The 15328-nt window shown below is 47.2% G+C and overlaps 1 protein-coding gene across 1 annotated transcript in view; it reads right to left on the bottom strand.

Annotated features, from left to right (window-relative positions):
- pcdh15b (protocadherin-related 15b) overlaps positions 1–15328 on the bottom strand; it is a 1616824-nt gene that overhangs the window by 450101 nt on the left and 1151395 nt on the right. Inside the window, exon 22 of the mRNA XM_078565941.1 lies at positions 2951–3030. Coding sequence (XP_078422067.1) covers positions 2951–3030 — 80 coding nt within the window. The remainder of the gene's footprint in view (positions 1–2950; positions 3031–15328) is intronic.

Below are 15328 nucleotides of genomic sequence, written 5' to 3'. Positions count from 1 at the left end.
CCTGGCATGCCCTCTTGCACTCTTCATTGAACTAGGGTTGATCCTCTGGCTTGGCAGTAATGGTAGAGTGGGAGATATGCTGGGCCATGAGGTTACAGATTGTGATTGAGTACAATTCTGCTGATGCTGATGGCCCACTGCGTCTCATGGATGCCCAGTCTTGAGTGGCTAGAACTGTCCAAAATCTATCCCATTTAGCACAGTGGTAGTGCCACACAACAGGATGGAATGTATCCTCAATGTGCAGACAGGACTTCATCTGCACAAGGACTGTGTAGTGGTCACTCCTACTGATACTGTCGTGCACAGATGCATCTGTGGCAGGCAGATTGGTGAGGATGAGGTCAAGTGCGTTTTTCCCTTTAGTCGGTTCCCTCGCCACCTGCCGCAGACCCAGTCTAGCAGCTATGTCCTTTAGAATTTGGACAGCTTGGTCTGTAGTCGTGCTGCCAAGCTACTCGTGATGATGGACATTGAGGTTTCCCACCTAGAGTACATTCTGCGCCCTTGCCACCCTGAGTGCTTCCTCCAAGTGGTGTTGAACATGGAGTAATACTAATTTATCAGCTGAGGGGCGGGGTGGGAGGCGGTACGTGGTAATCAGCAGGAGATTTCCTTGCCCATGTTTGACCTGATGCCATGAAGCTCCATGGGGGCTGGAGTCAATGCTGAACACTCCCAGGGCAACTCCCTTTCCAGTGTATACCTCTGTGCCACCACCTCTGCTGGGTCTGTCCTGCCGATGGGACAGGAAATACTCAGGGATGGTGATGGTGGTGTCTGGGACATTATCTTTTACGTATGATTCTGTGAGTATGACTATGTCAGGCTGTCGCTTGACCCTGATAATACGCTGCCTGCACCATAAAATGTTTGGCGTGGACAGCAGAGCGGGAGCAGGAAGCCCGATTTTTTAACTTAAATGTTCAAAGAGTGGGAAGGAAGTGGGGCATCACTTTTTGGGGGCTGTCCTTTGCTGATTGCGGGCAGCCCCCCAAGGTTGAACACCCCTTCCTTCCTACCAGCTTCTTCCCTTAAACCCACTCCCTCCCTCCACCGATCCCCCCCTCCACCACCTGCACTCCTCTCTCTAACCTACCCAAACCCTCCTGGCCCAAGACCCTGGACTTACCGGCTCCAGGGATCTATGGGCCTTGATCTTCTCTTCCTTCTTCAGTACCAATCCAATTGGCTGGCAGCTCTAGAGGGCAGGACTTCTGCCCCTCATCCTACTCAGCTCTCATTATTTCGCCTTATGGCTGCGAGACAGGGCGGCATGGTGCATGTCGGCTCCACGCGGACGTTGTTTCTGGGGAAGAGGGTGCTGCTGTGCCGTTCGTCCCTCCTCTCCCTTTCAGCCCTTGTAATAGCAGCTCTGGGCACATGGTGGAGTGGTACAACACCTCATTCCTTCCTTGAGGCTTGGAGAAATGGAGGTGCTATTGCCCAAGATAGATGAAAGAAGCATTATCCAACATAGTAGTGGTGGTGTTTGATCAACACAATCAATAGGAGCTGTAGAACCAGGTAACAGATGTAGCAGAAAGTGGCACACTTCGATCCGGCAATAATATTATGGACCAGGTAAAGGCCCCAAGGTTTCATGGTGCTTGCGCTACCTATCAACATGTTGCACATTTACAGTTCTACTCTTGCCAATCTATCACCTCACCTTTTAGCTTTTTTATATTATCATATGTATAACTGAATACCTTAGCAGGACCACATTCATTCAGACTCATACAACTGAAAAGCTTGACACACTCTTGTCTCCCAAGGGCTTCACACATCAAGCTATAATTATGACATGAATGGAGAGAAAAGTGTTGGCAGTGAGATAAAAGCAAAAAACTGCGGATGCTGGAAATCCAAAACAAAAATAAAAATACCTGGAAAAACTCAGCAGGTCTGGCAGCATCTGCGGAGAGGAACACAGTTAACGTTTCGAATCCGTGTGACTCTTCAACAGAACTAAGTAAAAATAGAAAAGAGGTGAAATATAAGCTGGCTTAAGGGTGGGGGGGGAACAGGTAGAGCTAGATAGAGGGCCAGTGATAGGTGGAGATAACCAAAAGATGTCATAGACAAAAGGACAAAGTGGTGTTGAAGGTGGTGATATTATCTAAGGAATGTGCTACTTAAGGGTAGAAAGCAGGACAAGCAAGGTACAGATAGCCCTAGTGGGGGTGGGGTGGGGTGAAGGGAAGGGATCGAAAAATGCCCACATGTCCGTCCTTGGCTTGCTGCATTGTTCCAGTGAAGCTCAACGCAAACTGGAGGAACAGCACCTCATCTTCCGACTAGGCACTTTACAGCCTTCCGGACTGAATATTGAGTTCAACAATTTTAGATCATGAACTCTCTCCTCCATCCCCACCCCCTTTCCAATCCCCCCCTGTTTTTTTCCAATAATTTATATAGATTTTTCTTCTCCCACCTATTTCCATTATTTTTAAATGTATTTCCATCCATTGTTTTATCTCTACCTTTTAGCCTATTTCGATCCCTTCCCTTCACCACACCCCACCCCCACTAGGGCTATCTGTACCTTGCTTGTCCTGCTTTCTACCCTTAAGTAGCACATTCCTTAGATAATATCACCACCTTCAACACCTCTTTATCCTTTTGTCTATGACATCTTTTGGCTATCTCCACCTATCACTGGCCCTCTATCCAGCTCTACCTGTCCCACCCCTCCCCCCCTTAAACCAGCTTATATTTCACCTCTTTTCTACTTTTACTTAGTTCTGTTGAAGAGTCATACGGACTCGAAACGTTAACTGTGTTCCTTTCCGCAGATGCTGCCAGACCTGCTGAGTTTTTCCAGGTATTTTTATTTTTGTTGGCAGTGAATCAGGCATGCTGATGTCTGTCCCCATTGTGCATTGTCATCAAATTTACTTAATGAGTCATATTGTTTACATTTCTAAGGTTATCTATTTCCTCTTACTTTTGAGTAATGTTAAAAACTTGCTGTGGATCTCCATTTTGAATGCGATAAGTGATTGGGTCCCTCTCACGATCAGTTGCCTAAAATATATAGAAAAGGAAGCATAGTTATAACATAACAATTAAAATTAGCCAAGTACATTGTATCCATCTGAGGTTCCTGACATTTTTAAAATGGATTTTCTTGCACTTGCAGTAACTTCTTGCACGTTGCAGGCTCATGTTAAAAGCTATGATGGTAAAGCTGTTTTAATTTCAATTGTAGAATATTGCAAATTATTGTCACACTTTTTTTTAAACAAGTAAAACAGTTAGGGGCTCCTGAGCGTAACTGATTGTGTGATTGAACACTGAAAGTTTCTACCATAGGGAACTGAGCCATCAATCTTTGAAAAAAGCACTTTGCTTACTAGAACTGGAATAAGGAGAGTAACAGTATGTGCAAAGTCTGTGAGAAGAACCTGTTAAAGCACAGTTTAATATCGCCACAAAGGAATTGTGCATATAAGAATTAAGCATTTATTTACCAATATTGTACAATTTAATTTGAGACCTCGACCAATGGGATTAGAAGATTTGTCCTGGTTATTTCATTGGATATGCAATTACAACCATCAAATCAAAAATCAGAGGCCGATTCTGGCAAGGAGCAGTATGAACACAGGCACGAATAAGAAAGTCATAGTTGCAATCCCTGATTTTCCACCCGATTAAGTGATTCAATGAAAATTCAGGGCTGCAGGCTTGTGATTTTATGATCACAGCTCCTTGTTGGGAATAACAGGTGAGGTGCTTCAGGGTTAAAGGCTGGTTACAGTTACTGAAAAGGGAAGTCACGCCCATCATCAGTGGCAGCCGCCATCAGCAATGCAAACCATGCTTTGTGAAAAGCTTAAAGGCTTGGTCATCCACTTTTGGGTGGCTGTGCAGATAACACTGCCATAACACAGGCAGTCTGAGAAGCAGCCACTGATGGTGTTAAAGCTGGTCTAGACTTTCCTCTGCTTAGAAGCTGTATTAGATATAATTTCAGTATTAAAGTAAGAAAATATGAATGAAAATCTTGACACTAGTACACTGCCAATCCTGGGGAACTTACTATCTTCCTCTACTCCTGCTTAGCTCCCTATAAATCCCCAAATTCTCAGCTGCACCATTAATATCTATGTGCAATAAGTGATTAACATGCAACACTCAATTTTCTTCCCAAAATGCGAGGCACCTGCACCCAAAAATTGACACCAATATCAGTGGAATTGTAGGCTGCTAGAGACAGTAACAAATCAGAAGTGTGTTTTGATGACCGTTTTGATGAGCTAGGGTTTTATTTATCTGATTATTGAGTTAGAAGTGCCGAGCTGAGGCATAGTTACTGGGATTTGCACCACAGTAATCCCCGAGTGTCCCAGCAGAAAAACCCAATCCTGTTGTGGTTACAGTTGAGTGATAGTGGCAGCATACAAAGAGCGAGACCAGGGGGACAATTTTCACTATGTCGGGCGGGCCATGCGGGAGCGGGAGTGGGCGTGGACCCGATCGCCACCCGCAATTGGGTCCGTGCCACCATTTTACGTGGGCAAGTCAATTAAGGCCCACCCAGCGTAGTTCACGGGAGTGGGTAGGTGGTGGCGGCAGGCACGCTCAACCTGCAGGGTCCAATGGCGACCCAGTGGCCTGTATAAATGAAGGCCTGGCAGCCTTAGAAAGGCTGCTCACAATGGCTGGGTGAAGAGCACATCAGAGGGGCAATGTGCGTGACGCAAGTCCAGAGCGTAGGCCATCGGGGCAGGTCAGGCCGGAGGGTAAGCCATCGTGGCAGGCCAGGCTGGACGGTAGGCCAGCGGGGCAGGCCAGGCTGGAGGGTAGGTCACCGGGGCAATGAGTGCCTAGCTGCTCTCCTGGAGGTGGTGGCAACGCGGCGGGAGATCCTTCTTCCGAGGGACAGGAGGCGGAGGCCTCCCTACCTGACCAAACGTGCGTGGGAGGAGGCGGCTGAGATTGTTAGCTCCCATGATGTGATGCGACTCCAGTGCCGCAAAAGATTCAACAATCTCCTGCGCTCGGAAAGGGTGAGTACTGTGTTGCCTCAAGTCCCTTAACGCAGCCATCACCCTTTTCCCCCAGCAACTCTGAGTACAGTAACGGCATTGAATCACTCACGGCATGTATCCCTCACTGGGTGTGACAGCAGAGATTGCCCATGCCCAGTTCACCCTGACAGGGTTGAGCTAGGTGTGCATCCGCAACATGTGTGACACTGGCACCAGAGTATAGAATGAGGGTGAAAGTCAAGGATCTGCACCTCGGCATAGTGCTGGAACTGCAAAGCATGTCAAAGTCAGGGTGTTAACATGGTGGGAGGGGAGCTTCCAGTTGGCAGGGCACCAATCCATCTGCTGGTCTTTGTGCTCCACGTGCTTGTGCCTCCTTGCTTAGCAAAGTGACACCTTGTGGTGCCACATGTGAAGGAGGCAGCATTTGGGCAAATGGGGGGTGGGGGTGGTCAGTCCTGGTTTCTTTGGGTGAGTGTGCGGCAGCTGCGGGATGACGAAGAACTGGAGCCCTGCAATGTCCCTCTCTGGCTGGCTTGGCAGGGATGAGATGGGAATTCAGGTGCAGGCTGGACTAATCAATGCACCTCTCTCCTTTTCAGGAGAAGATTGCGCACAATACTTCGGAATGAATGCGGACGGGCGGAGGCCAGGCCCAGTTGGCCATCCTAACGGCTTTCGAGCAGCAGACCATGGATCTGTAGAGGTGCCAAACCCCCAGGTCCACCGGTGGCGGTGAGGCTGGGGTGCCACGGGGAGCTATGATTGGCGAGCATTCAGGTCACCATGTGTGTCCCAGAAGCCATGGCACTGCTGAATGCTCAGAGATTGAAGTTAGCAACATGGGTTGACCATTGATTATGGAAGGATGAGCACCTAATGAGCCTGGGGAGCGGCATGTAAGTTAACATAGTCTGCACTGTAACTAATCAAATGTCCTTTTTCTTCCTTTCGGCATCACCAGAACAGAGCCAGGAGGAGGAGACAGAGGGCCCACCTCTTGTCTCTGAAGCCCCAGAGCAAATCCACTCATCAGCGTCACACCATCTCAGCCAGGCAGGCACCAGTGCAGATACTAGCACCTCAGTGGGAATTAGATCTTTGGCTAGTGTCCCAGGACATGGCGGTGAGGACACTTCACATTTGCTTGAGGTGCGAGCAGAGACAGAGAGTGCCCAGGGCGCCGGCAGTCAGAGGATTGCTGGGGACCAGGTACATGCTTGGTCGGCGGCGAATGATGTGCCTCTGGAGTTGTCCGTGAGGCAGCTAACGCTGGAAGTACAGTAGGGTATGCGGGATGATCTGGCGGAGATACATGAGGCTGTGCGTGGCATGCTGCCTGTGCTGGAGGAGTCCACGTGGAACATCATCGATGCAATGAGGCTCATACTCAGGTGCCATGCCTCCTCCATGAAAAGAGTGGTGACTCTGGTGGAGAGGGTCCTCCAGAAGAACAATCAGGGCCTCCTGGGGTTGTGCTCGGACCTGCAAGCCCTCACAGCGGCATTAACCTCTGCTGGTCAGTGCCAGTGTGGGAGATGGTTTGGGCACCAAGTATCCCAGCTCGGTGCCAATACATCTACAGTGAGCAGGGAAGTCTGAAGCGACCCCATGTTGACGCAGCAGCTGCCTGGCGTCTCAGAGGGCTCCTCTCAGGGCGGTCTGGATGAGGGCAGCTGCTCCTCCACCCCTCTGCCAGTGACCGTGGCATCCGATGAAGCTGCGGCGACTGGGGAGAAGCCAGCTGTGGAACTGACCGCTCTCTCCCAGGCAGGGCCATCAAATGCGCTGCGGGCCAGAGGACGTCCACCAAGGTCATTGAGGCCAACAGAACAGCACAGTGAGCAGGCTGTCTCAGATGCCAGTGCCAATGAGGAGACAGCACCTAGACATAAACGTACAATTAAGTCACCTTAGGCACACCAGAGCAGTCCAGGCATCTGAAGCACATCTTGAGAAGACTGATGGTTCTCTCCACCACAGCCCTTGTGGTGCCCTGGCTCCTATTGTACCGCTGCGCAGCCTCTGTTCTTGGATGGCGAAGAGGCGTCATGAGCCACCTTCTGAGGGGATAGCCCTGGTCACTCAGCAGCCAACCATCCAGCCGAGCTGGAGCACTGAAGAGCCTCGGCACCTGGGAGTGTCTGAGGATGTAAGCGTCGTGGCAGCTGCCTGGGTACCTTGCACAGACCTGCAGAATCAGCATCCTGTGATCACACACTATCTGCACGTTCAAGGAGTGGAAGCTCTTCCTGTTGACGAAGGCACCAGGTTCACCTGCTGGCGCCTTGATGGTCACATGTGTACAGTCTATAGCACCCTGGATGCGGGGGAAGCCAGCAATGGCCGCGAAGCCTATGGCTCGCTCTGTCTGGCTGGCATCGTCCCAGCGGTAGTGGATGGAAGTCAATGCACGCCTGAATAGAGCATCTGTCACCTGCTTGACACAAGTGTGGACAGCTGATGGGAGACTCTGCAGATATCACCCACTGACCCCTGGAAAGAGCCAGAGGCATAGAAATTGAGGGCAGCTGTGACCTTTACAGCCACTGGCATGGGGTGCCCACCCACACAGGAGAGATCTCAGGCCCAATCATCTGACAGACAGATATGACTGTCTCCTTTGGGAGACGGAGCCTCCTTCGGCACTGGACCTCAGATATATTGAGATAGCTGCTTTGCTGTCTGTTTACCATGGCAGCAGGGTAGTAGCGTTTTCTGCGGCTCCTTCTGCCTTGAACTTCCTCTTGGCCCTGTGCCCCGTGCGCCTGTGCCTATTGTCCCAAAGGTGGCTCCCCTGGAGGCTGAACGTGCATCCCTAGCCTCCTCCCCCTTCTGGCCCTCCCTTCCTCCTCAGAGGAGGTGCCTCCAGTGGAGAGCACAACTCCCATTCCCAGGCTAAGGGAAGGCTTCCTGGGAGGGTCAGGATCTATTTGTCATGGTCCACATTGGTAACAATGACATAGGTAGGACTAAGAGGTTCTGCTAATGGAGCATGAGCAGCTAGGAGCTAAATTAAAAGGCAGAACCACAAAGGTAATAATATTTGGATTATTACTTGAGCCACAAGCAAATTGGCATAGGGTAAATAAGATCAGAGAATTGATTGTGTAGTGGAAAGAATGGTGTGGAAGAAATGGGATCTGATTCATGAGGCACTGACTGCCACCGGTACTGGGAAAGAGGGAGATGTACTGTGGGGATGGTCTTCACCTGAAACCCTCTGAGAACAGAGTCCTGGTGAATTGTATAACCAGGACTCTGGAGAGGGATTTAAACTAAATAATGTGTGTACGTGGGGGAATGGGGTGGGGGGAGGTATTGTGGGAGGTGGGGGGGGGGATGTTAGTCATATGAGGGGAGGTTTGGATTGTTAAAGCAAAAAGACAAGGCAATAGTAAAGGGTAGCAATATGGATAATGATAAGCAGAGTGTAACAGGAAGGGACAGATCATACAAACATAAGAATACACAAGCAAATGAGGCCAGAGTAGGGAAACTTGGTTAAAAAAAAAGACAGATTAAGATCTCTTTATCTGAATGCATGCAGCATTGGTAACAGGATGGATGAATTGATAGCACAAATAGAAATAAATGAGTATATGATAGCCATTACAGAGATCTGGGGCAGAATTTTCTGCCCACCGGGCGGGTGGGGAGCCGATCCCCACCGGAGAAGCGGGTCCTGCTGCCATTTTAAGTGGGTGGGCCAATTAAGGCCCGCCCAGCGTGACCTCCGGCGGGAAGCGCTATGCACTTCCTGTGCGTGCCGGGGAGGGGGATTCCCCAAATGCGAGAGTGCGCTCTTTCAGGTGTGCGCACGAAAGACCGCACATCTCCCTGAGTCTAAGTGCTGCCTCAGGGAGATCGCTTACGCTTGTACAAACATTAAAAATAGAAAAATAAAAAAATCCTTAACATGTCCCCCTCATGTGACAATGTCACACGAGATGGGACATGTTAATAAATTTCACTCAAACTTTATTGAAGTTTTTTAAACCCTACATGAAACCTCATCCCGCTGACGGATGAGGTTTCATGTTTTTTCAGAAGCCCACCGGGGCTCCTCGCCTGCCGGCCAACCTTAAGGCTGGACGGGCAGGTCCTTTAATTGTTTTAATTATCCTGTCAATGGCCTCAATTTGCTCAATCAGCTAATTTGGCTGTGCCCCCGCCTTCCTGAAAATTTAAATGGGGCGGGATGATGTCGGGGGTTCCCCTCGTCGTCATCCCGCCTCATTTTGCACGTCGGCGAGCGGGCCCCGCCCCTTGCTCGCCGACGGAAAAATTCAGCCCCTGGTTACAAGGTGACCAAGGCTGGAATCTGAATATTCAAGGGTATTTGACATTTCGGAAGGACGGGAAGAAAGGAAAAGGTGGTGCGGTAGCTCTGTTAATAAAGGGTGAGGTCAGTATGCTAGTGAGAATGGATCTTGGTTTGGAAGGTCAAGATGTAGCATCAATTTAGAGGAGATAAGAAATAGCAAAGGAAAGAATTCACTCGTGGGAGTAGTTTATGGGCCCTAACAGTAGTTACACTGTAGGACAGAGTATAAATCAAGAAATAATGAGGGGTAGTAAGAAAGGTACAAAAATAATCATGGGCAATTTTAATCTTCATATAGATTGGATGAATCAAATTAGCAAAGATAGCCTGGAGGATGAGTTAATTGGGTGTATCTGGGACGATTTCTGAGAACAAAATAATCTGGAACCAACCAGGGAACAGGCTATTTTAGGCTGGATAATGTGAAATGCATCAGGATTAATTAATGGCCTTGTAATAAATGATCCTCTGGACCAGTGCTTCCCAAACATTTTCCCAGTGTGATCCCATTTTAATGCCTCAGACATCGTGTGACCCCAGAGTGAAAACTTGAGGCTGAGTGGGGAGAGGCTTCAGGTGTTGAGTGGAGGAGGGGGGTGAAGGAGTTGAGCATGTCCCATCTCCTCCTCCTTCACACGCCCCCCCATCAACCCTCCTTCACCACCACCACTCCCCCCTCCTTCACCCCCTATATCTCCCCTCCATCACACCCTCCTTCATTTCCATTTCCCTCAAGGGGGTAATTGATGAAAAGGCAGCGTTTCTCCAAAAAATATGATGCCTACATATTCACTAGACTTTTTTACAGCAGCAGCAATTGGGCCTCAGAAAGCAGTCCATTAGACCACACCCACCAGCAAAATGTGAGGATTTAAAGGGGCCTCACAGCTGTCAGAAAGCAGTCAGAGCTTCAGGGCAGCCATTGCTGCCTCAGAGTTCATGAACCCAAAATCTCATCTCACCACCCAACTGGGGGTCGCGACGCACAGTTTTGGAAGCCCTGCTCTATGCTTGCTCTATGCAAGAGTGATTATAACATGATTGAATTTTGAAGTCAGTTTGAGGGTGAGAAATGTGGATCTAAAACTAGTGTCTTAAACTTCAATAAAGGCAATTACAAGGGTATGAAGACAGGCTTGGCTGAAGTGGACTGGGAATATAGACTTAAAGATAAGATGGTAGAGAAGCAGTAACATACATTTAAGGATATATTTCATAACTCCCAACAAAGATATATTCTATTGAGAAAGAAAGACTATGACAAGGATGCACCATCTGTAGCTATCTAAGGAAGTTCAGGATGGTATAAATTGAAAGAAAAGGAATACAATTCTGCAAAGGTAATTGGTATGACAGAAGATTGGGGAGTTGTTAGAAACCAGCAATGGTGCTGGTTAGGAAGGGAGTTCCAGGATTTTGACCCAGTGACAGTGAAGGAACAGCGACATATTTCCAAGTCAGGATGTTGAGTGACTTGGAGGAGAACTTCCAGGTGGTGGTGTTCCCATCTATCTGCTGCCTTTGTCCTTCTAGATGGTAGTGGTCATGGGTTTGGAAGGTGCTGTCGAAGGAGCCTTGGTGAATTCCTGCAGCGCATATTGTAGATGGTACACACTGCTGCTACTGTGTGTTGGTGGTGGAGGGAGTGAATGTTTGTGGATGCGGTGCCAATCAAGCGGGTCACTTTGTCCTGGATGGTGTCAAGCTTTTTGAGTGTTGTGGGAGCTGCACTCATCCAGGCAAGTGGGGAGTATTCCATCACACTCCTGACTTGTGCCTTGTAGATGGTGGACAGGCTTTGGGGAGTCAGGGGGTGAGTTGCTCGTCAGATGATTCCTAGCCTTTGACCTGCCCTTGTAGCCACAGTATTTATATGGCTAGTCCAGTTCAGTGTCTGGTCAATGGTCACCCTGCAGGATGTTGATAGTGGGGGGATTCAGTGATGGTAATGCCATTGAACGTCAAGGGGCGATGGTTGGATTCTCTCTTGTTGGAGATGGTCATTTCCTGACACTTGTGTGGCGCGAATATTACTTGCCACTTGTCAGCCCAAGCCTGGATATCGTCCAGGTCTTGCTGCATTTGGACATGGACTGTGCCTTTAGCTGTTTTTTGATATCACGTGGAGTGATGCTGGGATCTCTCGAGGAGGCTGAGATGGATCATCCACCCGGCACTTCTGGCTGAATATTGTTGCAAATGCTTCATCTTTTATGCTTTTTTCTTCTTCATGCCTTATTTTTTGCACTGTTGTGCTGGGCTCCTCCAGCATTGAGGATCAGGATATTTGTGGAGCCTCCTCCTCCAGTGAGCTGTTTAATTATCCACCACTATTCACGATTGGATGTGGCAGAACTGTAGGTTAAGTGAGTGGGCAAAAATTTGACAGATGGAATATAATTTGCGAAAATGTTAGGTTGTCACTTTGGCAGCAAGAATAGAAAAGCAGACTATTAATTAAATGGAGAGAGACTGCATAATGCTGCCGTACAGAGGGATCTGGGTGTCTTTATACATGAATCACAAAAAGCAATGCAGGTACAGCACGTAATTAGAAAGGAAATGGAATGTTTAGCCTTTATTCCAACAATAGATTATAAAAATAGGGAAGTCTTGCTACAGCTGTACAGGGTGTACAGAGACCGCACCTTGAGTATTCTGTACAGTTTTGGGGTTTTTACTTAAGGAGGGATATAATTACAAAGAAGCAGCACAGATTTCCAAAAGGCATTTGATAAGGCATCACATCAAAGGTTACAGCACAAAATAATAGCTTAAGGTGTCGGGGGTAACATATTAGCATGGATAGAGGATTGGTTAACTAACAGGAAGCAGAGTGTAAGGATAAATGAGTAATTTTTGGGTGGTTAAGATGTAAGCAGTGGGGTACCACAGGGATCAGTGCTGGGCCTCAGCGATTCACAATCTATATAAATAACTTGGATGAAGGGACCGAATATGTGCTGCTAAATTTGCTGCTGACACTAACATAGAAAGGAGAGTAAGTTGTGAAGAGGACATAAGGGGTCTGCAAAGTGATATAGATAAGTGAATGGACAAAAATTTGGCAGATGACATATCATGTGAACTTCTCTACTTTGGCAGGAAGAACAGAAAAGTAGCACATTATCTAAATGGAGAGAGATTGCCGAACTTTGTGGTACAGAGGGATCAGGGTGTCCTGGTATATGAATCACAAAAAGTTAGCATACAAGAACAAGCGAATAGGTGGGAAAATTGAATGTTTTTGTTTATTGCAAGGGGAATGGGATATAAAAGTAGGGAGGTTTTGCTACAGTTGTACAGGGTGTTTTTGAGACCACATCTGGAGTACTCTGTACAGTTTTGGTCTCCTTACTTAAAAGATATGATTGCATAAGAAGCAGTTCAGACAAGGGTCACTCGACTGATTTCTGGGATGAAGGGGTTATCTTATGAGGAAACATTGGACAGGTTGGGCTCTGTATCCATTGGAGTTTAGAAGAATGAGAGGTAATCTCATTGAAACATAAGATCCTGAGGGGACGTAACAGTGTGGATGTTGAGACAATGTTTCCCCATATGGGAGAAACTAGAACTAGGAGACACAGTTTGCAAATAAGGGGTCTTCCATTTAAGACAGAGATGAGAAGATAATTGTTTTTCTCTCAGTGGGTCATTAGTAATGGAATTTTCTTCCCCAGAGAACAGTGGATGCTGGGGATGAATATTTTTAAGGCTGAGTTAAATAGATGATTGACTGACAAGGGAGTCAAAGGGTATATAGGGTAGACAGAAACATAGTGAGGCCACAATCAGATCAGCCATGATCTTTTCAAATGGTGCAGCAGGCTCGAGGGCCAAATGGCCTACTCCTGCTCGTAATTCATATGTTCGTATGTCATGGGGGAATCTAGACCTAGAGGGCACAATTTAAAAATAAGGGGTCTCCCATTTAAGACTGAAATGAGAAGAAATTTCTTCTCTCAGAGGTTGTTGGTCTTTTGAAATGTTTTCCCTAGAGAGCAGTGGAGGCTGGATCATTGAATATATTCAAGGATAAGTTAGACAGGTTTTTGATATACAGGGAGTCAAGGGTGGTGGGCAGGCAGGCAAGTGGACTAGAGGCCACAATTAGACTAGCCATGATCTTACTGAATGGCAGACCAAACTCAAGGGGCCAAATGGCCTACCCCAGCTCCTATTTCTTAGTTTTACTGACTGGCAGGATTTATTGAGTTTGGGAGAGCTATTAGTGAAAACTATGTCACCATCTGAGCCCTGTTACATAATTCAACTAACATTGAACAGTTCACTGAATGTCCATTTTGTTTGCAATGGCAAGCATATCAACATGTACTTGAGTGCCTACTATCCAAGAAGCTGCCACAATTCTTCCATTTTAAGGCAGTTAAGTATCCATGATTGTTCTCTGGGCCAAGCCAGATTTGAAGGACACTACTCAGGGACAGGGGCTCCGCTGAATGCAATGATTCCTACTGTGAAACTCCCAAACACTTGAATAAGGCCGGCAATGTGATGAAGATCATTATGGGGCCAACCATCAACGTAACAAATATTTGACTCAGGGGTTTGGACTATTGAGAGGGACAGTATAGACATCCAAGGGTTTCCCCACATTTTTGCAGTTTTGCAGTTTGTTATGTCTTCACAATGTGGTGATTAGAAAAGGTCTTCATCATACAATAGTGAAACAAGACAGTTAGAAAGACTAAAGCCAACAGGCTCAGCAGCCTGAAGTTCTATAAAATACTGACGATGAGAACCGTGATGAAGAGGCTGTGTCAGCAGCAAGATATCTATGGGACCGCTTAGCATAGGACAATACCCAATAATATGGTTTCCTGTTTATCACATGTCATTGGCAACGCTCTCATTTCGTTTCTCTCATTGAAACAGAATAATCTTACTGAAGCTATTACATAACCCTCTCTTATGTAACCCTCCATGAACTAATCCTCAACTTAAAAGTGCTATTCCATTAGCTGTCAGAAAGCAATACCAAAAGACTGTTTACAGTGCAGAAAAGTGTACATGATTTCCTATTTGGCCTTTCCTCCTTGCAAATGGATCTGAGCTACATCCAAAGCGACAGCTGCCACAAAACCACTGAGGAAGTAGTGCAGCTTCAAGCAGATGTACATTGCAACTGAGGTGGCTCTGGTGGGAGTCAGGACCTCTACTCAGAATATGTTCAGGAGTAGGAAAATTCCAGCACCACTTCTGACGAAAATTTAAATGTTAAAAAACAGCAGATTTAGGTCTGTCACAGTTGCCTGGCAAGTGTTTTAGATGTGCAAAAGACATTGTGGAGTTTAGGGCTCCTACTGTTTATTTACATGATTCTCAGTGTCACATACCAATGGAATGTCCCTTCTGCTCATCTATCATAGAACTATATAGCACAGAAAGAAGCCATTCAGCCTTTTGTGCCTGTTCCAGCTCTTTGAAAGAGTTATCCAATTAGTCCCACTCCCCTACCTTTTCCTCATAAGCCCTCCAAAGTATTGCACTTTTGTTATTTATCCACCACCAGCCTTCCAGGCACTGCATTTCAGATCACAACAACTCAATGCAACAATACATTTCTTCCCATCTGTATGTCATATCATATAGCTTGCAGGTTTGTGGATGGCTACATGAATACATGAGATGGCATCTAGTATCTTTGAAAAGTCGCCATTAAGGGAAAGAAATACCTTTTCCTCTTTCCTACTGCTAGGGAATTGTATGTAGGTGAATGCATTTGAAAACAGAGCATCTGTCACATTTTTGGTCAGCAAATTGTTTGAAGGCGGACATATTCCCGGAAGGGCCCCAGAGAGTATTCTCCTTCCACCTGGACCCCTCCCTTTGGCCTCTTACTTGCTCTTGATCTTTTTATTGAGAACTGTCGGCATGACCTCAGTCATCCTGCTTTCTCTGCTCCTCTTACCACTCCAACCTGTCTCCTTCTGAACTTGCCGCACTCCGTTCTCTCAGGTCCAACCCTGACTTTATC

Source organism: Cetorhinus maximus, chromosome 20, assembly GCF_964194155.1.
Source record: "Cetorhinus maximus chromosome 20, sCetMax3.hap1.1, whole genome shotgun sequence".
NCBI classification, from domain to species: domain Eukaryota; kingdom Metazoa; phylum Chordata; class Chondrichthyes; order Lamniformes; family Cetorhinidae; genus Cetorhinus; species Cetorhinus maximus.
The sequence above is the reverse complement of the archived record's forward strand: the minus strand, read 5'-3'. Positions and strand labels throughout refer to the sequence as shown.